This window comes from Salmo salar, chromosome ssa16 (genome assembly GCF_905237065.1).
Source record: "Salmo salar chromosome ssa16, Ssal_v3.1, whole genome shotgun sequence".
NCBI lineage: Eukaryota > Metazoa > Chordata > Actinopteri > Salmoniformes > Salmonidae > Salmo > Salmo salar.
In genome coordinates, this window is record NC_059457.1 from 12917558 (window position 1) to 12941520 (window position 23963).

The 23963-nt window shown below is 40.1% G+C and overlaps 1 protein-coding gene across 1 annotated transcript in view; it reads right to left on the minus strand.

Annotated features, from left to right (window-relative positions):
* LOC106573212 (polypeptide N-acetylgalactosaminyltransferase 18) overlaps window positions 1-23963 on the minus strand; it is a 97752-nt gene that overhangs the window by 41013 nt on the left and 32776 nt on the right. Inside the window, exons 4-9 of the mRNA XM_014148041.1 lie at window positions 23322-23505; window positions 20151-20348; window positions 19522-19636; window positions 16659-16844; window positions 16357-16494; window positions 15075-15170 (exon numbers count right to left, since the gene is read on the minus strand). Of these exons, the coding sequence (XP_014003516.1) occupies window positions 15075-15170; window positions 16357-16494; window positions 16659-16844; window positions 19522-19636; window positions 20151-20348; window positions 23322-23505 (917 nt within the window). The remainder of the gene's footprint in view (window positions 1-15074; window positions 15171-16356; window positions 16495-16658; window positions 16845-19521; window positions 19637-20150; window positions 20349-23321; window positions 23506-23963) is intronic.

Genomic DNA, 23963 nt, shown 5'->3' on the forward strand with positions numbered 1-23963 from the left:
AATGTTACGAATTATACATTTGATGGTATTTCAGGTTATAGGTTGTCCTATCATAATCAGGTAGGTAGCGTTAACTAGCTATCCATTTTCTGTGCTAATAGCTGACACTTCTTCTGGACTGTCTCAGACATTGTTTCACATGTTAGCTAACGTTAGCTAAGTCAGCTGGCTAGCTAGTTAAGTTAACATGGTTAGATTTGACTTATTCTCCATCTGGGTTAATTTACCCAAGATACATGCTGGCTTGTCTCATGCTTGCATTGTGATTGATTAAGTTAGCTAGTGTTACTGTACTGGTTTTCAATGGTTTCTGACAGTGGGAGTATTAGTCGAACTTGTGAAGTTGAGGAAGATGGATGCAAATTCTATTAGCTAGCAAACATTAGAGTTTACCTTCAATTTTTGTTTAGCTAGCTAGATATGGTTCTAATATTTCTGTACTTAAATGCAGTCAAGGCCAATGAATGGACAACAATGTAAAAATACGCTGAATGAGTGGAACCTGGCCTCTTTGATTCCAAAGTAACTAAAAGTGAGACATTTCTTTTTGAGAGTGGGGACAGAGCTTTGGGGAGGAAAGAAACACTGATTTTCATTGACCCTGTGGAAAAACAGCATCTACGTCTTCCACATTGTCATTGATAACCAATAGTACAACCTTAATGGAAACATGAAAGATTTAACTTCACCAGAGCCTCTTACAACCATGCAGCCACTTTGGGACAAGTTACATTACATGCACAGCTACCATAGATTGTCTGGCATTCATTTCACCATACTTGCTTTATTGGTAATTTCACAGATATTCCGTCACAGTGACCAACCTGACACACAAACACACACATATCACAGGCTGGGTGCAGCTCATGGGCACTTAGGGACAAAGCGCCTTGCTTAAAAGGCACAACGGGAGTAGCTAGTATCCAGAGATATTGTAGCTGGTAAACCTTGAGCTGATGGATCACTCCCTGCCAATTTCCCTGCAGGCAGCTCGGGGTTCGAATTTCGGCCTGCCTTTCTAAACTCAAAACTACTAACGCCTCTATTAATTTTGTGCTTTCCTCACTCCCTTGCCTTTGTACAACTATTTGATATGGCTTATCAACCCTTCCCTCAAAGTATTTAATTTAGAAATGTGGGTGAAACGTTCCCTTAAAAATCACCCCCCTAGCGGTTAAGCCTAGCGGTTAAGAGCGTTGGGCCAGTAACGGATAGGTAGCTGGTTCGAATCCCAGAGCTAACAAGGTGGACAAATCTGCCGTTCTGCTCGAGCAAGGCAGTTAACCCCCAACAACAACAACAACAACTGCTTCCCGGGTGCCAAAGACGTGGCGGTCAATTAAGGTAGCCCCCCGCACCTCTCTGATTCAGAGGGGTTGGGTTAAATGCGGAAGACACATTTCGGTTTACTACATTCAGTTGTGCAACTGATTAAGTACCCGCTTTCCCTTTAACCCTCTCATTTGGAAAGGAAGAGACGGACCAGGAAACGCTTTTTTTATACACGAGGGGAAGTCCTCGAGACACAGACATGAATACTTAGGACTGTGGACACACCAAGCTTGAGCAGTAGCTGGGTCTTGCCAGGTACATGTTGAAAGATTTATGTATTTTGAAAACTGATTGTTAAAAGGAATTTATAATTCATTGAATACTTTGTGCTCACAACAGAGTCAAAGGTGAGAGGGTAGCCCAGATGACCAAGTGGCTGAACATCTGGCCGGCAAACCAGGTTGCAGAGTACATGAAGGAGACCGTGATCCAGAGGGCTCAGCGGACCAGACAGAATGGGGCCAAGACAGTCGAGATAGTCAGAGTTTCCGTGTCTGCTGGATACTCCAGGCATGTTGGGTCATTTTATTTTATTTTTTAATACAAAAACAGACTAATTTGATTCTGTTTTTTGGGATTAACCAGCCTGGGCTGGCGAAGCAACGGTATTTTGTCCTTGAAGACCGCGATCCAGTTACTATTTATTTAATCTGTAGCCTAATAAACTGCATGCTTCCCGAGTCGTAGTGGGAGGACCACACAACATATCATCGCGTGAGTTTCCACCGCCATTTCTCGCACAATTAATTTAAAATGACACAGAAATATCGCACCATGTAAAAAAAAACTAATTGTCTTCAGGCATTTATAGAATTGTACCTGGATTTCATGTTTCCATCAGCCCGGTCGTGACTTTTTTCATGCGTCAGAATTCATCTGCATGAAATGGTTGACTGGAAACGTGGTTCGTGTTGTGTAAATTAACCTTTGAGCCCCAGCCTCAAATGAATGGAAGATGTAGGCATCAAACAGGGATTGGTTGTTGATGTAAATGGCTATAAAATATACAAAATGAATTGTGTGTGATGGCATTGTCAGTGTGCCTCCATGGTTTGCACAAGTCCTAATGTTATAAAATCACATAATTTCACTAAGGTGGAGGTGACCAGACCCTACCCATTTGTGTTGGCTCTTGGGAACTGCTCACAGGTGTTTACAGTCATTAGTGGACTGGCATTGGAGCAAGATACACTGCTTGTGGCACTGGATGTGTCCTATTATGTGTTTGATTTATAGTTATCTATTTTATGCCTTTGTTCCTGCTTTTTGCCTATAGTACGGTATGTGGCTCGTTTTCCTTTAGTTCGATTACTGAAGCACATTCTGGTATGCTTTCATTCTTTCACACCAACTTACTTTTAATACAAATGGTACATTTTGGAGATTGTGAAAAGTGCTTTATGAATGAAATACACTTATTAAGTAATGAGTCATTAGTCCATGTCCTTAGTGGAGTGACATTCAAATGTAATATTTTAGACTTGTTCTGTGTAACAATGTTTTAACGCTATCCAAATGAAGACTATTATTGTATGGCAAAACAGCATGGTGTGTGTGTGTGTGTGTGTGTGCTGTCACCTAAGATGTGCCAATGAATGTGATTATCTATTGATTAGCTCTGGCACTGATAGCTCTGGTCTGATAGACAGATCTGTGTTAATACCACTTAAGACAGACAATGTCACACACACACGCACATGCTTTGTTTTTCTCCGATTGCAATCGGAGTGTGCACACCAAGTTCAACTGAGGCGGTAGTCTGATGTTGGACATTAAATAATATGAGTCAATTCTAATAAGCATTCCTAGCTTATGAAATATTATCTTGTGAAATATACTTAACATAAATATGAAACGCATAAATGTAAAGTACTGGTCCCATGTTTCACGAGTTGAAATAAAAGATCCCAGAAATGTTCCATAGGCACAAAAAGCTTATTTGTCTCAAATTCTGTGAACAAATCTGTTAACATCCCTGTTAGTGAGCATTTCTCCTTTGCCAAGATAATCCTTCCACCTGACAGGTGTGTGTCACCTACAATCTTCGTTTTAGAGAATTTGGCAGTACGTCCAACTGACCTCCCAACCGCAGACCAAGTGTAACCGCGCCAGCTCAGGACCTCCACATCTGGCTTCTTCAACTGCGGGAAGGTCTGAGAACAGCCACCCGGACAGCTGATGAAACTGTGGGTTTGCACAACCAAATAATTTCTGCACAATCTGTCAGAAACCATCTCAGGGAAGCTCAACTGTGTGCTTGTCGTCCTCACCAGGGTCTTGACCTGACTGCAGTTTGGCGTCGTAACTGACTTCAGTGGGCAAATGCTGACCTTCAATGGCCACTGGCACGCTGGAGAAGTGTGCTATTCACAGATTAATTCCGGTTTCAACTGTACCGGCAAATGGCAGACAGCGTATATGGTGTCGTGTGGACGAGCGGTTTGCTGATGTCAATGTTGTGAAGAGTGTCCCATGGTGGTGGTGAGGTTATGATATGGGCAAGCATAAGCTACGGACAATGAACACAATTGCATTTTATCAATGGCAATTTGAATGCAGAGATACAGTACCGTGACGAGATCCTGAGGTGGTCACACCAGATACTGACTGGTTTTCCCGATCCACGCCCCTACCTTTTTTTAAAAGGTATCGGTGACCAACAGATGCATATCTGTATTCCCAGTCATGTGAAATCCATAGATTAAGGCCTAATGAAATTATTTAAATTGACTGATTTCCTTATATGAACTGTAATTCAGTAAAATCATTGAAATTGTTGCATGTTGCGTTTATATTTTTGTTCAGTGTAAAAATAGACAATAGGGCTTTGTTTCAATGTATGTTCTGAAATGCAGGCAATAGAAATTCATTATCTGAAATTCAACATTGTATATTGATTGTGAGGGGGTGGGATGGTAGAGTAGGCAAAAATATTCAAGCAAAATTGAAATTAGGATTACATAAATTACCCAGCTGCTGGGTCAATCTCCCAACCCAATGTGCTGGGTTTGTCACAACCCAGCAATATAGACTAATTTACCCAAAAGTTGGGTTAAGCGCTCAACCCAAGGGACTGGGTTAGAAGCACTACCCAAACCCGCTGGGTTGAATTAACCCAATGCTGTGTTAGCCCAATATTGACCCAGCACTGGGTTGTCAAATATGAATTGCCATATTAGGCATAACTGAATTTCTACCTTTTAAGATGCCAAAATAGAAATTGTTTTCAGTATCCTAATTTTGTTTTGTTTTCTGATAGTTTCAGTGCATGCATTCAACAAGCTTTGGACAAAGGACTTCCATAGGGCAGCCATCTCCAAAGTTCACTCAAAAGGCAATAGTTCTGATTTAGTTTTTGTTGTTTTAATTATTCAAATGTTGTTAATTATCTTTTAAACTTCCATTGCTTAATCTATTGCTCAGTTATCACCTGGCTCATGTAAATAATTATGTAGTTGTCCCTTTAAAACAGCTTAAGGTCAACATCCCCATATTGTTCACAATTCTCCCATGTAAAAAAATATTAATTCTTTGCTATTTTCTTCATTACCATGCTGATGATTTCAAGTTGTATTGGATTTATTTGAGACATTGAATACATGTTGTTTAGTACATTTACTACATTTCGGTTTCTCTCTCTGTGAAGCAAGTTCATATAAAGTAATTCTTTGGTTTACGTACAGTGCATTCAGTAATTATTCAGACCCCTTTACTTTTTGTTACATTACAGCCTTATTCTAAAATTGATTAAATACATTTCCCGTCAATCTACACACAATATCCCAGAATGACAAAGAAAAAAAGTTTTTTATAAATCTTTAAAATTGTAAACAAAATGACATACCTTACTTACAGAAGTATTCAGACCCTTTCCTATGAGACACAAAATTGAGCTCAGGTGTATCCTGTTTCCATTGATCATCCTTGATGTTTCTACAACTTGATTGGAGTTCACTTGTGGTAAATTCAATTGATTGGACATGATTTCGAAAGGCACACACCTGTCTATTTAAAGTCCCACAGTTGACAGTGCATGTCAGAGCAAAATCCATGAGGTTGAAGGAAGTGTCCGTAAAGCTCTGAGACAGGACTGTGTCGAGATACAAATCTGGGGAAGGGTACCAAAAAATGTCTGCAGCACTGACGATCCAAGAACACAGTGGCCTCCATCATAATTAAATAGAAGAAGTTTGGAACCACCAACACTCTTCCTAGAGCTGGCCGCCCAGCCAAACTGAGCAATCGGCGGAGAAGGGCCTTGATCAGGGAGGTGACCAAGAACTTGATGTTCACTCTGATCGAGCTCCAGAGTTCCTCTGTGGAGATGGGAGAACCTTCCAGAACGACAACCATCTCTGTAGCACTCCACCAATCAGGCCTTTATGGTAGAGTGGCTAGACTGAAGCCACTCCTCAGTAAAAGGCACATGACAGCCCACTTGGAGCTTGCCAAAAGGCACCTAAAGACTCAGACCATGAGAAACATGATTCTCTGGTCTGATGACACCAAGATTGAAGTCTTTGGCCTGAATTCCAAGCATCACATCTGGAGGAAACTTAGCACCATCCCTACGGTGAAGCATGGTGGTGGCAGCATTATGCTGTGGAGATGTTTATACTAGTCAGGATCGAGGGAAAGATGAACAGAGCAAAGTACAGAGAGATCCTTGATGAAAACGTGCTCCAGAGCACTCAGGACCTCAGACTGGAGTGAAGGTTCACCTTCCAACAGGACAATTACCCTAAGCACACAGCCAAGACAACGCAGAAGTGGCCTCGGGACAAGTCTCTGAATGTCCATGAGTGGCCCAGCCAGAGCCCGGACTTGAACCAGATCGAACATCTCTGGAGAGACCTGAAAATAGCTGTGCAGCGACGCTCCCCATCCAACCTGACAGAGCTTGAGAGGATCTGCAGAGAAGAATTGGAGAAACTCCCCAAATACAGGTGTGCCAAGCTTGTAGCATCACAATACCCAAGGAGACTCGAGGCTGTAGTTGCCGCCAAAGATGCTTCAACAAATGACTTACTAAAGGGTCTGACAACTTCTGTAAATATGGTTTAAGTTTAGAATTCTTTATCCATTTTAAAAGAATTTCGAAAAATCTATTTTTGCTTTTACTTTATGGGGTATTGTGTGTAGATTTTTAAAAATCTATTTTAGAATAAGGCTGTAACGTAACAAAATGTGGAAAAAGTAACGTGGTCTGAATACTTTCCGAATGCACTGTAGATACATTCCAATGTTGTTTAACACACAGTAACCAAAAATGAGATCTAATTTGCATATTCATACTGAGTTTTACAACAAACAGAATGTTCGCCACAAGTTTCCCAGAATTGTTTGCCAGAAGTTCACAAGTTGACGAAAATTTACAGCAAGTTTGCCACAAAACTAATTTGCATGTAAAAATGAGCTTGTCGCAAATTTGCCAAAGGTTTGCCACAACTGTTTGTCAGAAGCCTGTTTTTTCAGTAAGCGTTTACATGTTGCGTTTATATGTTTGTGGCATACACACACACACGCATGAACATTGACCCATCTTGTAACACATGCCTTAAATATCATCCCAAACACACATCCCACACCCCCAACACTCATACAGAAGTCATACAGAAGTCATACAGGAGAGGACGTCTAAATGGATTCCTTGGGACGTCCCAACTCTGACATCACCCCATTGATGTTGACATTTCAAACGGTTAAGGGGGTTATGGTTAGGTAAGGATTAAGGTAAGGGTAGGGATTAAGGTTAGGGTAGGGACATCAAGGATTCCAGATAGCACTAACCATACAGGTGATGAGAAAGAATGGAAAGTCATCAAGGTAACTAAACTCTGTGTCTGCAACTCTGGTATGCTCCCATGGTGATTTAATCAGATGCACAATAAAGACAACCTTCCGATCCGAGTTGGATCTTCGTCAGGTCATACACCACTGTGAAACACACCTACCTAAATAACCTCTAGATGCATGAACATCCAGTCACTTGAATACATATAGTACATTAACCTCACAATAAAATATTACACAGACATTATGGAAAAACAATTACATGTACTTTTTTTATCCATGTCAAGTAGGCTAATATAGATAGGTAAAAGACAAAATGTGTCAATCATTTTGTATACAATATGATATACAGGGAAAATGGGAAAACAGCACCCCCTATGAGCAGAACACATTTTATAGAAAATATTTTATGTCTCGTTCTTCATTTAGACCTCTTGGAGACAGAGTGTTGAGGAAATGAATCCAAAAGGAAATTGTCAATTACACCCCCCCCCCTCACCCCACATGGCATTTTCACTGCCCAGATAGGGGAGAAAGGACAAGTTGTGCTTTGCCTGGGAAAAATGCAGAGCAAGAGGACTTTTGATATCATTATGTCTAACGCAACTCCTGTGTTCCGTGATTCTTGTTTTAAGCACTCTACGCGTCTTTCCCACATACGACAATCTGCATGGACACTTGATCAAATAAATGACATTTGTGGTGTTGCAGGATATTTGGCCTTTGCTAGCTCTGTCAGTCTCTGGGTCATAACAAAATGCATTTATTTGATCATTATAATGATATCAAAAGTCCTCTTGCTGTGCATTTAGTTGGATGTGCATATTTTTCTCTCCTTTCAACTAAACTCTGTAGGCCATAAATGAGATCAAGCTCTGCATCTCGTTTTTCACAATAATGGGAATATTATGTACAGCTGCATCCCATGATTGTAAGATATGTGCTGTAAACATTCACTGGTTTCAATGGATTTTCCTAGGGAGAGCGCAGGAGAAATACAGTAAGTCCATATCTCGATGCAAGCTTCAGGGGACCATGTGATTATGTTAATCTGTTGTTGATAAGATTACACCCTGTCTTAATGGGCCTCAATGGAGTTGTCTTTGAAATGAGCTTGACTTAATGAAATGACAACCATTTTCATGTCTTAATTTCACATTCCCCTTTCACAATACCTCAGAATACTAAAAAGGGAGTTATTTTCACACGTTCTGATATGATGCACCATCTCTCCTTCTGAGCAGAAAACAAGTTAAAGGAAAATTGCTTGGGGATACAATTTATTGTCTCTGAAAAAAAGAGCACTAGGATTGATGTGACATTTTTCAATAAGAAAGTTCATATTTTGATCCCAGTTGTGATAAATTATTTGCTTTTCGAATACGTGCGAAGTCGTTCTGGAAGAATAACGTTTTTTTTTATATGCAAAATAACTCAGATTTTTGTTTTAATCATTTATATTCCAAAGTCAGACGAAAACATAAATCATTGTCTTCAGTGCTTTAAAGCGAGGTTTTTCTAAAGTATAAGGGCTGCTTAAATAAATATTTTCTGTCTCCAAAGACGGACTGTTTTTCAATCAGATGGTTGACATACTGTACAAGTCAAAAGTTTGGTCACACCTACTTATTCCAGGGTTTTTCTTTATTTTTACTATTTTCTACATTGTATAATTATGGTGAAGACATCAAAACTATGAAATAACACATATGGAATCATGTAGTAACCAAAAAGTTTTAAAAAAAATATATATTTATTTGAGATTCTTCAAAGTAGCCACCCTTTGCCTTGATGATAGCTTTGCCAACTCTTGGCATTCTCTCAACCAGCTTCATGAGGTAGTCATTTCAATTAGCAGGTGTGCCTTGTTAAAAGGTAATTTGTGGAATTTCTTTCCTTCTTAATGCGCTTGAGCCAATCAGTTGTGTTGTGACAAGGTAGGAGTGGTATACAGAAGATAGGGCTATTTGGTAAAAGACCAAGTCCATATTATGGCAAGAACAGCTCAAATAAGCAAAGAGAAACAACAGTCCATCATTACTTTAAGACATGAAGGTCAATCAATACAGAACATTTCAAGAACTTTGAAAGTTTCTTCAAGTGCAGTCGCAAAAACCATCAAGTTCTATAACTGGCTCTCATGACGACCGCCACAGAAAAGGAAGACTGAGTTACCCCTGCTGCAGAGGATAAGTTCATTAGAGTTACCAGCCTCAGAAATTGCAGCCCAAATAAATGCTTCAGAGAGTTCAATTAACAGAGAAATCTCAACATCAACTGTTCAGAGGAGACTGTGTGAATCAGGCCTTCATGGTCAAATTGCTGCAAAGAAACCACTACTAAAGGACACCAATAAGAAGAGACTTGCTTGTGCCAAGAAACACGAGCAATGGACATTAGACTGGTGGAAATCTGTCCTTTGGTCTGATGAGTCCAAATTAGAGATTTTCTTTCTCCCTTTTCACTTTGTCATGATGGGGTATTGTGTGTAGATTGATTAGGATTTAAAAAAAAATGTCATCCATTTTAGAATAAGGCTGTAACGTAAACATTTTTGGAAAAAGTGAAGGGCTCTGAATATATTTTCCGAATGCACTGCACAATATTACGGAGACGACACTATTACAGAAGCATATATGATATCCATTATCTTTAAGATTTCAATACACTTATTCTGGCCAACACTCATATTGTTACCGATTCCACAGCATTTCAGTCTCTAAGATTCATTGAAAATAACTTAATAACGTTTTTTATACTGAGCCGTGTGGAACAATGGCCTCTCTGTACGAAGAATACAAAGGGAGCGTGTCAATCCCTAACATATAAAAATCTCATAGCGTATTCATTGCGAGAAAAGCCTCAATCCCAATGGAACATTTCTGTTAAATGTAACAATTGTGAAATAACAGACAGAAAGTAATTCAGAGCGATGGGCTAGAACAAAAGGCCCTTGTGTTAGCAGAGAGCTCTTTATTAATGTTCCTCTTTGTTTTTCAGCAGGCTGAAGTTGATGACATAGGAGCTCCTGCTTTCTATTACTGAGCTACTGTACATATGATGCTTCATTAGGTTAAATGTCAAGAATTGTGTGTGTGTCGGTTCTTATATCCTTGTGGGGACCGAAAATCCCCCAAACGTCCCCATAAGGATAGTAAAACAAGTAAAATTATTCCTCATGGGGACATTTCCCACATCCCAATAAGGACAAAGGCTATTTTAAACTTAGGGGTTAGGTTTACGGTTTGGGTTAAAGGGATTTTGGAAATCTACTTCCTCAGAGTCAGATGAACTCGTGGATACCATTTGTATGTCTCTGCGTGCAGTTTGAAGGAAGTTGCTAGCGCAATTGCTAACTAGCGTAAGCTCAATGACTGGAAGTCATTATGCTAACGCTAGTTAGTTTGCCAGCCACTACTATCTTTAACTTCCTTCTTACTGGACACAGAGACATAAAAATGGTATCCACGAGTTCATCTGACTCTGGGAAAGTAGATCAAAGGGTCCAATTGCCAAAACCCCAAAGTATGGTTCAGGTTAAGGTTAGGGTAAAGAAAAAAATTATTTTGAATGGAAATCAATTTTAGGTCCCCACAAGGATAGAAGAACAAAACATGTGTTTGTAGCACTCCAGTAACTGTCAGGATTTGTACATTACACAGCCAACATGTACTAATCCCTCTTCAATTAACTCAGCAAGGACTTCATTGCAAATAAATAAACTCCTGACAGTCACTTTTCTGTGCATATGCTAGGCAAGGAAGAGATGGTGCTGTCAATTATCCAAGCCAACTCTCAATCCTTCATTATGGAACTAATTTCACACAGATATATCATATCAATGCATCTAACGTTAATTAGCAAAGATGCCAAAGTAACTTTCAACAAGTGTAACAGACGACTGAAAACAACCACCCCTTTGGATTAATAAACATTGTAAGACTCCAACCATCTGCCTCCTGTGTCTGCATTTGGGTCTCGCCTTGTGCCTTGATACCACCTTTGGTAGTACCACAGTATAGATCAAACCAGTCAAGACAGAATTACACATTTCTTTCAGTGTTTTTTCTGTAGTTAGGTCTCCCCTTCACTCTGCAGTAACCTGTAGAGTGCTCTTTGATAAGATCCTTTGATAAGAAATATGGATCTCTAAAAGGTTTCTCCTACCCAGTGCAGTGCCAATTGGGATTTTCTCCATATCTCCACACAGTCTAGGGTCTGGTCTCCTAGGTAACACCAGTTCTAATGGGGTGATTCCATGCGAAAAATATTTTTGGTATCTTAGAATGTAGTTTTAGCAATTCTCACATAGAAACTTAATTGGGTGGAAGGATGTTAGACATGCTTTTTACATTTGCATCCCAAACCATACATTATTAGATTTTTTTTTAAGTGGCCATTTTAGGTATTTTTTAGACCTCCTATATACACGCCTCCTATTTACATGCCTCCTATAAGACCCTATGATCTGTGAACCGTATATTATACAGACATCTTGGTGTCATTATACTCCTTATAATGTTCTCTCAAATATGGATTATGTCTAGATTCTGAAATAAAAACATTCACATTAATATATTCAATATAAAATGACCCTTTTTGATATTTCTTACAAAGAAATTATATTTGGAACAATATACTCTTCAAACACCACATTTCCTGGGGGAGCTCTCTGGTACTTTTATTGATATAAGCCATTTTATACATAGAAATGTACATAATAGGTAATTAACCAATCACAAGCCTCCTTTGGGATTGCACATTCAGCAAATCACCAGCAGAGAGACTTCCCTTTGAATATATTTACCATTCACTGTGTTGGTAGTGCTAATAAAATGCATCAGAACTTCAGAATTAGCACAGAGCCCATTCTGGAAATGTAATGTACTTGTAGAGTACGTTGTTCCAAACAATAGGTCTTAAAATGAACAAAATCAAAAGGTGTATTTTAGGGGGTAACATTAACTTGCTTGACCATGCAGAAGGTCAAGTAACTTTGTTAAAAGCTAATTGCTTGTGGACTTCACCGAACATAGGTTGCCCTCTGGTTTTGTGATGAAACAAAAAGGTGTGGTCGAATTTATTCTGCCACTGTGTCGTCTTATTGTCTGGGCCTTAGGCCTATATCACGGTGGCAAGGCATATGAACTAACAGGTTACAGAGCAAACAACGCAATTTTCACAACACATAGGTTGTAATATGGCTTTTTTTCTGGCTTGGCTTCCCCAGAGATTTTACCCACACATCGCTACTGGAGGCGAGGAATTTCCTGGTGGCATGGCAGACCATCCGTTCCCACAGGAAATACTCTTCTACCTCCTCCATAGTAGACACGCCATCACTCTGATTGGTTGCTGGTTCATGGTCAATGACATTCACCACCGTCATAACTCTCCTGTGAAGATCTGAAGGATCAGGTTGCAGTGGGTCCGCTCTACAGTGCCCTCTCTCTCTCTCCCGCTTTATGGCGGTCGTAAAATACACTGCCTCTGGGCTCAGTAGTATTGAAGATTGGAATGTAACTGTGGAACACAGAGAGACACTTGGACGTCAAAAGGTTGAATGATTGAACAGTATTTCTGTATTCCAAGCAGTCGGAGTGGTCCGTGGACACTTAAGGGACAATCATGTTGAGTTTGTTTCATTTGGTGACCTCATGAGGACAGGAGACACACATTACTGTTCCGTTGTTTGTATACACTTCTCAATTATGGGGTTTGCATCTGGATGTTGTATAAAATAAATGATTGAGTATAGGAATACTTTTGAAAAGATGAAATGTGATGTTAACCTTCTAAATGAGAGTATGGGTTTTCATATAAAGTTTGAACTAGTCAGTGACCACAGACATTTACATCGGTGTCATGGAACGCCCCCTTTTCTACTCCAGAATAAAAGGACGTGCGACAAAATGTACATTTAGTCAAGATAACGCCGGGACGAGGTCCCCACGTTGAAATGGCTACCACTCTCTGGAGACACATAAATAAAGGTACAAAAATGTATGTAACTACGCAAGTCAGTTAAGAACAAATTCTTACTTTCAATGATGGCCTACTGGGGAACAGTGGGTTAACAGCCTTGTTCAGGGGCAGAATGACAGATTTTTACCTTGTCAGCTCGGGGATTCGATCCAGCAACCTTTCGGTTACTGGCCCAACGCTCTAACTACTGTGCCCGGTGACGCTGGTGTGTGAAGTGGTTCAAACTACTCTAGAGACCAGAAAACATGGAAGCTGTCGCTACATGTTGAAATGGTTGGCAACTCTACCAAAGGACAAGACCAGAAAAGGTGGAGATTATCCCCACGCTGAAATGGTGAAGAAATCTACAAACTAAAAACCAATTATTCAGGCTTCAGCTGTTTATTCTGGTAAACGCATCTGTCCTAAGAACATTTCCGAATGATACTCTGAAGTACCCATTATAACAACCAACAACTATGACAGACTTTGATCTCTGGTGGACAAACCAGAGGTTTTCTGTCGACTGACTATCCAGCAGACAGCTTGGCAATCACAGAGACGGACAACAAAGGCATACACTTTTAAATATGTAAATTGTAATATCTTTTTGAATGAGTGGCTGTTCATGTTAAAAGTATTAGCATTTCATGAGTGTAGCTATCAACTGTATTACAGTGGGTCCACTCCGAGTTTCCCGCTCTTGAGCTGTCCCCACCCCTTTCCTTTTTCTACCAAGCCGTCATATCGGTTTCGTCCACTAGGGACTTGAATTTGTGTCATGTTAGTAACCAATGTATGACCTATTGTGTGTGTATGTATGTCATTCTGCGATTGATTAGTTAGCTTGTAACTAAGCCAATTTGTATATCGCTGATTCCTGATTTGATGCTATGGTTATTGCAGATAAAGGGTTTGCGACGTTCAGGAATGAGAATGATGACGTAATAATACATTAATAGAAGACTGTAATCGATAAGATAAAATATCTGAAAAGTTATAGTCGGGAAATTTAGACAAACATTTTCCCAAGGTGCCACAACTTCCTAGTTAATTACTATTTGGTGATTTGTTTAATTACGGAATAATTACACAGAGAATTGGTTTGATAATTGAACAGTCTTCACATTTAATGATAGTCAACGCTACAACACCACCTTTCACCTCCATCAAATACCCAGATAATGCTCTGATAGAGTTTGTATAGGCTTACACACTGATGGAGTGCAACGGTATCTTATCCTAACCCCTAACACTCCATCATAGTACAGAGGCAGGATTCAACCTGAATACCCAATGTAAAACATCTCTGTTTGTATTCTACAGTCATTCCTGTAGAGTTACTGTCTAGAACTAAACTGCATTTTGGACTAATCTCATATCTTGGGTTTCAGCAACAAAAAATAATGTGAAAGTGTTATGCATAATAATTCAATTATCTATCATGAGCCAAATGTACGTCGCAGGGAAAAATGAAAATGTATAACGACAGAGAGACAGAATAGTGAAAGTGCAGCAGTTTGGAGAGCTACAGTAGCTGAGTAGATTGATTTCCATCCATGGTTTAACATTTCAGGCACCAGTCGATTATATTGACATCTCTGACAATAGTGGAACATAGCGTCCTCAAAAAAATTCAAGATGCAGTACTAGACTGTCTTGTTGCAATTATGAATTATGCAATGTGAACATGTAGACGGTCAGACGTTCATTGTTTATGATGCGTTAAAATCCAGCACATTACCAAGAGGTAAAAGGGACAAGTAGTATAAAAGCACAAGGCATTGAGAAACACTAATACCTTTTCCAAGAGCTTTTACATTCCACAGACAAGGAAACAAGGATGAATAGCTTGAGTCATAGTTAGAGCAAGGATCTTATTTTGTAAGTGGGGAAAAGACAGTAATAATTGCTGTGGGGTTTGCGTTAGGACCAGGACAGAGTTGGGAGTGACCTTACAGATAGAGGGGTTAGAGGGCACTCACCTGTGGTGTCATCCCATGACAGAGGTACAGGATGGGGATGTTGTCTGAGTCAGGCCCCTGGTCTAGACACAGGTCATTCCTCAGCATGTTCTTTAACTGGAAGAGACAGACAGAGAGGAGGAAAATAATGCAATAACCAGGAAGGAGGGACTGAGACGGATTAAGAAGGCAGAAGCTCGTTAATGGACAATCTGTTTCTGGAAAAGACGTCAAGCTCGGCCTTCTTCCATCTGGCAAACGACAATGGATAATTAGTCCTTTAACAATAGAATGATACAGCACAAAACTGGTTTGTGTGACGAACAGTTTGACAAATGGAAGCACTTTAGGCTAATTACTGTTTGCCTCGAAAGACAAAACACAATAGTGTAAACAATTGGTTTCCATTATCCTCACATCAACAAAGGAGAAGAAATATGTTTTTCCATTAAATAATTGTGACAAAAATAGTCGTGCAGCATCTGTTTGACCACAAATTGAGTCAGGAGAAATTTGCAGTTTGCAGCAGGGTTTAGAGCTCCAGCTACAAAAAGAAATAACAAATGCACTTTTCCAACTCCGCCTTATTTATGTTTCTATATTCTGTCATTTTTCAATAAATTATTGTGGAATAATGTCCTTGTTATGTTAATATCATTCTCAACAGTGCACTTCAGATTATCATGTTCACTTTTCAGAAAACAATCATGTGAGATTTAGTGATCACATCCTTGTCAAATATGTATTCATATGCATTTCACCAAGTTGTTTTGATAGCTGCCAACATAATCACATGCACAGCTTGACTCCCATACACGCTCAGTAGTGTCATGATTTGGCATCAAATAATTCAAACACAGTTGTGATGTGAAGTGCTCATCAAACGACCAAGCAAAGCGTTAGAAGGGCGGACAGCTTATTTTTGGACCGTGTCATTACTCATATTTCAATAAAACGGACCTATTTTTTTTATTTTTTATTTCAGGCATCTTCAAACTTTCTTTGCTTCAGTGGAGGTATTGTCCACAAGCTGTGGCTTGAAATGGACTCCTAGGATAGTCATGTTTTATGTTCTCGTTAAGATATTGCAAAAGACTGTTTCAGCATGTACAGTATGCACGCCTCACATTACATGCACACTATAGCATTACGTTTTATGACTGACATTGTCAGTGTACTGATGATAAACTAGTCCTCAGATGACTTTTTAAAATTTTTATTACAAAAACGCCTCGAGATTTCGCAAGACGAAAAGGGACTTTAATCCATGAACCAACGCTGAGCATAGATATAACACACTCACCACTCCATAAGCAACAGTGTCACTGTAGGTTCTCATCTCAGAGTAGATGTTGGCCAAGAACCACCTGAAAGATTTACACTGCAGTCTGTTCCTCAAAGCCTTCCTCTCCGTGAGGTCCCCTATGTCAATCCCTGAGTCCTAGAAAGAGACACATGGATACCCACATGACCATTTAAAAAAAAATGTTTTTTTTAAACATAGAACATTTATGGAATACACATTTAGACTGAAATGACTCGGGCCTGGAGTTTTCCTGGTCGGGTCGCATTTTCAGGAATAACTCAGGAGGCTATGGTCTTTACCTGTGGCGGAATGTTCCATGCCATATAAACGTGGTTCTTGTATTCGTCCATCCACACCTCGGCCACCCTCAGCGCATTCCGCCGCACATGAGCAGTCAGATCTTGAGTGTAGGGCTTGTGAGCACGCTCGATATGGGCTATCCGAGAACAGGGCAGGACCTCCACACTGCCCCCACACTGCCATACCTGAAGTTACACACACAAAAATGGTCCAAATAAAATATTTACAAAAAATAGGTAGGAAGCCGAGTTCTAGCCCTGGAAGTGTTCAGAGCTCAGTAGTACACATAGGGTTAGATACAAGGAGGAAGTCAGTAACCAGATTTCCATCCTTTTTATGCAAGTAAAGTACATGTCGGATAAAAATATGTTACGACAGGCCTGAAGGAAACAGCAAATCTGTCGGTAAATTTTTTGTGTCATTAAAATGTACTATGTAAATGCCTTTATGCACAAATATTGATATAATAACCATCATAGCAAAGTAAACTTGGAGTTACGCGATGATATGTTGTGTGGTCCTCCCACTACGACTCGGGAAAGCATGCAGTTCATTAGGCTACAGATGAAATACGTTATGATAAACTTCACAGGGTGGGAAAATGCGCATATTGTTTTCATGCGGATTTCAGAATATTCACTTGAAAATTTGTCGCCAAATGGATAGAAACCTAGCTAGTGTCAGTAAATTACCTGTGACATATTGTCTGCCACGTCTCACTCAAATCAAACAACTGTAGTGCTACCACACTCATAGTATGAACGCTTTTAAGTGCACAACAGTCTCCAAATGGCTTTTACAAAATCACCATATTTTGTAAAGCGACTTACTGTACAGAGTTATGAGGAGCTTTTATTTAGCATACAATGTATACTGTGTAATATCAGCCTTTGTGTGTTTGTATGTTTATTTCACCCACCCACTGTACTCTTGCTGACTAGAGCCCTCAAGAACTCTCCTTTTTCTTCTCTCAGAGGAAAATCCATCTTATGGGGATTATAAATGGGGCACATGCCTACTATTTTGGACTGGAGACAACTATCTGCAGACAACATTACACCTGGCTGTGGAAGGTATGACGAATAGTGGCTGAGACTAGAAATATATCAGTTCTGAGTGCTGAATAGTTTTTAACGGACGTTCATTGTCAAACTAAACACACAACTTGGTCAGGAGCTCAAAGGAAAAATGTGCTAATTGAGATGTTGAGTGGGGGCTAACTAACAAATGCGTTGTAAATTGCAAAAAGTCTGCCTGCTGAGATAAAATGCTAAAATAATCAAGTGGTAGTAAATAAAACACAAACATAATGAAGATAGATCTATAAATAAAGTATTTATTAAAAGCACAGCATGTGGTTATTGGGTACCAGGGAGGAAGAATCTGTAGAAAAACAGAAAAAGCCCATCCCTTGTTTTGGCGGGCCTAAATACAACTATTCATTAAGGGGGATGTAATGCCCAGTGGAGAGATCACAGTTCCTGATTCTGTCAAGAAAATGCCTAATTTACATAATGACTGACAACAACACTGATGATCCATGACTGGATGTCTGTTAACTGCAACAGAGGTGATTACGAAAGCGCTCGCGCACATAGGTCCTGTTAAGAGAGCGCAGATAAGCCATTCCAGAGGATTTCAAGTTGGCCACACACTCAACTCAACACTAAAATCGGTCGGTCCCTGAACTTTTGCCGTACTGTATTGAAAAGTCACTCCAGCATACTTATCTTTATGCTCCACCGATTCAATGGATTTCTATACCATCATTTCAGTCAATAGGATTATATAGACAGTCCTCAAACCTTTGCCATATTTCCACACAATAAGTATTTCCCATTCAGCCAGGTCCCTAATGCAATACAGTTGCTAGAGAGCACATTTCTCCCTCTGGCAAGATGAAGTTAGCCAATCAGAAAAGCTACTGGAAGATACAGTCTGATCTGACCCATTATCAGTATATTAACACCCAGTCTTGAAGGGATTTTTGACACCTACCAAAGAGTAGGCTGCTCCCTTCCCTCCTGATGCCACAGGACCACAAAGCTGCAAGGGGAAGGAGGCACAAATACCCACACAAGACACACTGTGTAGGTCTCACTAATGTGGAGTGTGCATGTATGTCCCATAGTAAACTCTAAGGGTTCGTTTGATGTACTTTTAGCTCTTTGGAAGTGTGCAAGTTGCTGAGCTGGTTGAGTTTCAAGCTTGCTATGGGGGGGGGGTTCCCTAGCACACTGCAGCTCCTCTCATGGCCCATCTGGAGGAGGGCTGAGCTGACTGGCTGTATCATCCAGCAACAGACAGCAGTGCAGCAGGGACTCACACAGCAGCAGCAGTGGATCGTTACACACACTAATGAGTCCAAGAGTCCTCAATATAGGCCAAATCCTAAATTGATATTCCGGGTTTGTACGCAACTCAGGTTTTTGTGTAAATTATTGTTACAGGTTTTGGTTTTTCCATTTATATTTCGAGGTTGGACCTCAGGACGTTGGGTGCACCGATTGGCGTCACCTCATTAGTATGTGTTACACCTGTGCGGGCTTGTCATCTCGTTAGTCAGAAGGCATTTCACCTGTGCTGGCACAGGGGATATTTAAGAGCACATGGCTCCAGTTGGCTTGAGAGATGTAGAGGGTTAACACCTTTAATTGGCTCGCTCTATTTTGATTTCTAAAAAAAACAATCATTTATATTTTCTTCCCCGTTTTTGTTTTGCTCAACTTTTTGGTTTGCTTCCTGTTTTTAAGTTTTGGTTGCTGTTATTGACTCTTAGCATAGATGTCAATGGGGGACCGATCTCAAGTTAGGACTTGGCATATTACTGAGCTGATTATAATTATTTTGCACTCCACTCACCCTGATGCCAAGCTCCACATTCTCTCCACCATAGACCTCCATTCCCTCATCCAATAGGCCAATCTCCTCAAAGTACTTCCTGTCCACCACAAAACAGCCAATAAGAGCTGGGCTCCTGGTACAAAGAAGTCAAAAGAGAGAAACAGTCAATTATGCACTGTGGTTGTATGAACTACTTCCTAGTACTTTCTAGCGTATTTGTAACACCTCTGAGCTCAGCTGGAGACTTTCCACATTTGATTTCTTGATATGTTTTCAATAATAAACCTGCAAGGTTGTTTGCCTATTTTTTTTGTCGTCAAGAATGAGGATTAACGGCTGTCTAAAAACAACCAGGAGAAAGAAAACAAGAGCTTTGATCTACATCAAACTGATGCAACAGGATTGCACACGTTCTTACTGGTTCTGTTATGAAAATGAGAAAAAAGAAGGAACCCGCATACTGCTCGATAGTATCAATGCTCTTTAATAAGCTTTACGTATGGGCCTCACGGCCTTCGTCAGAGCTTTTCTGTTATTAAAATAAAATAAGCCACAGACACAACATTGTGTGGATTTCTCAATGCAACACAGTGCCTGTGAAATAGCACAAGACAACTGTTGATTCCTAAGTCTTTGCTGACAGTGACCTGATAGGGGCGGTGTGGTTGTACTGGGTCCACCAGGCTTTGGGCGGGTTCAGGTAGCGACACCACAGCTCCCAGTCGAAGCCCTGAGCAGACAGCGGATACTCCTCGATCTCAAACGTGTCATACTTGATGTTGTCAAACGACGGCGAGACGATGCGCGTTCTGTCTTCCTTGATCCTGAGAAGAATGGGCTCGGCCCTGTAGGGAAGACAAGGCATAGTGGGACATTGTGTTGCTGTGAGATAAATTTGTGTCTTTTTCAATGAAAACAATATGGAGGGGGAACACAAGCACTTCCTTAACATCACAGAAGATATGGGGAAACAGTGGGAATGAGGGTCTTTCATCCTGACCACTAATTGTTAATGGCTCATTACGGAATCTCGGCCTATGGCTATAGCGTCCAGTATCCCGGTCCAGTATCCCGGGCCACACCCAGAATACTAAGCCGATTCAGAGTTTGAGATGCGTTGATTTGGTGAGGGAAACAAATGAGGTTGGATAAATATGGCCATGTATTGTATGTCAGATCACAATCCAGACATGAGTAAAAGCCACAGCTAAGGAAATACACTTCTTAACACAACATTGAGTGCCTGGTGAAAGTTTGGGCTGCCTTTAATAAAAAATAAAAAAAATAAAGAAAAAAGGGATTCAATTAGATTTTATCCCTACAGATCCACACAACCTACTCCATATTTTCAAAGTGAAAGAAAATTGTACAACACTCCACCATGTCCTGATTGCATATGTCTTTTGGCACTTTTGGCAGCCATTACAGCTGTGAATAATTTATACTGAATAAAAATAAAACGCCACATGCAACAATTTCAACGATTTTACTGAGTTACAGTTCATATAAAGGAAATCAGTCAATTGAAATAAATTCATTAGGACATAATCTATGGATTTCACATGACTGGGCAGGGGCACAGCCATGGGTGGGCCTGGGAGGGCATAGGCCCACCCACTGGGGAGCCAGGCCCAGCTAATCATAATAAGTTTTTCTACACAAAAGCCTTTATTAAAGACAGAAATACTCCTCAGTTTCATCAGCTGTCTGGGTGGCTGGCTTCAGACAATCCCGCCGGTAAAGAAGCCGGAAGTGGAGGTCCTGGGCTGGCATGGTTACACATGGTCTGTGTGTGAGGCCGTTTGGACGTACTGCCAAATTCTCTAAAACGACAAACGGCTTATGGTAGAGAAAGGAACATTCAAGTTCTGAAAAACAGCTCTGGTGGACATTCCTGCAGTCAGCATGCCAATTGCACGCTCCCTCAAAACTTGAGACAACTGTGGCATTGTGTTGTCTTACAAAACTGCACATTTCAGTGGCCTTTCATTGTCCCCAGCACAAGATGCACCTGTGTAATGATCATGCTGTTTAATCAGTTCCTTGATATTCCACAACTGTCAGGTGGATGGATTATCTTGGCAAAGGAGAAATGCTCACTAACAGGGATGTAAACATATTTGTGAACTAAATTTGAGAGAAATAAGCTTTTTGTGCATTAAGAATATTTCTGGGATCTTATTTCAGCTCAGGAAACCAACACTTTACATTGAGTTTATATTTTTGTTCAGTATATAAGATTCTACCAACTTTGCACAACACTTATGGCAACATACTGTATTATCCATAGTTTTTGGCAAAATTGCTCAAGCTCAGTAAATTTGGTTGGGAATCTATTGTGGTGGCAGCATCATGTTATGGGTATGCTTGTCACCGGGAGGGACTGGGGAGTTTGTCAGGATCAAAAGAAATATGAAATGGGAATCAAAACACACAACCCTGGCGTTGCAAGCACAATATAATCAACCAACTGAGCCACACGGAACCAATCAATGATTCCCAATCAAATTTACTGAGCTTGAGCAATGTTAATAAAAATTTATGGATATATGTTACCCTAATAAGAGTTGTGCAAGGTTGGTAAAATTGTATTCAAAATGATTCACAGTTGTGGTCATGGCTGCCAAAGATGCTTCACCAATTAACTCTGGAGACTCTAGGATGTTACGACAAATGCAATCAATACATATTTGGTTTTTTATTCATTTGTAAAATGTTCTATAAAATGTTTATTAGTTTGAAAATCTAATTTAATCTGTGAACAACAGATGCATATATCTATTCCCAGTCATGTGAAATCAATAGTGTCGGGCCTAATTTATTTCATTAATTTGACTGATTTCCTTATATGAACTGTAACTCTGTAAAATCTTGGAAATTGTTGCGTTTATATTTTTGTTCAGTGTCGTTCTACTCACTAAAAAGTCATTTGAAGTCTTCTACATGGGTGTTTTGAGTTTTCCATTATAGACTAGATAGACAGAAAATCTGTTGCTGACTGGCACTTAACTGGTATTAGACAAAATGTGCATCGTTTCTGATAATTTAATGTAGAATAGAGTGATGTGATAAATAAATATAGCAGTCAGTCACCCTCTTGTTTAACAACAGCCATTTTTCAATCAATCATTCAAAATAAAAACGTTAGAGCTCCACAAAATTGTATGGAATGACAGGTCATCAGCAGTCATCACAAATAGCGTCAGCCTTGTTCTATATAAAAGGCCTCAGATCAATGTTAAAATGAATAGCCAACATGTTTGTGTGCATAAAAGACAGGCTGAGAGCCTCATGAGCTCTCCTTTTCAGGCACTGCCGCCACATTGAGCCAAATTATTTCATTAGTCGAAGACACAAAAATCTGGTAGCTCAGAAGACTGAGAAGGCCTCTGAAATGTCTGTTCTGAGAGCTGTGCCAAAGCACCTCAGGAGTTTTTTGGGATTGAGCCCAGGCTCTTCAGAGATATACGTGTCGGTCGGTCGACCTGTCAAGCTGTGGAGAGAATGATTAACAGACACATACACTCTGTCAGATGACAGAAAGCCCCGTTTCACTACATTGCCATGAACAACACATCTCGACTCCAGTCAGCAGTACGTCAACCCTTTGAGCACTCCAGCACTGAGGGCAGTCACATATATTATTCTGACAACCCTCTCATCTAATCACAGTTATGTAATAGCTCTATTAAGTAATTACTGAGAAAATGCAGCACATATCAATTATACCGCACATACAGCAAAGATCATAACTAGACATGAAATGTTTTAAGCTGTTGGATAGATTGGAACATACACGTGGAATTCCAGTCCCTTACCATCCAATGTTAAACTCCACGTGGGCATCGAACAGGGCAACGATGGGGGCGCTGGCGGCCCTCCACCCACTGACTCTGGAGCGGATCAGCCCCTCCTGCTTGTCGTGGCGGACCACCTTGATGAAGTCTGGCCGCTGGGAGTTGGTTTCCTTCACAAAGTTCTGCAGGTTCTCCTTCAGCTCAGCTATAGAAACATTCATAGACAGTACAGAAAGAGAAAATGGAGAGACATTTTATAGAGTCTGTCTGTCTGACCTTAACAAAGAACCACAGTGGCTGAAACATTGTTGAATACAACAAAGGGAGCCTTGAAACAGCGTGCAGGTATTTCTCATTATGTCAAATCAAATTTTATTGGTCACATACATGTGTTTAGCAGATGTTATTGCGAGTGTAGCGAAATGCTTGTGTTTCTAGCTCCAACAGTGCAGTAATATCTAACAATTTCACAACAATAAACACAATACACACAAATCTAAGTAAAGGAATGGAATTAAGAATATATAAATATTTGGATGAGCAATGTCAGAGAGTCAGACAAAGATACAGTAGAATAGAATGTCTTATAATATCCTGCACCAGTGAAATCTGCTGAAGGCATGTACCTTGGACTATCGACTTTAACCACACAATTGAAAAGTG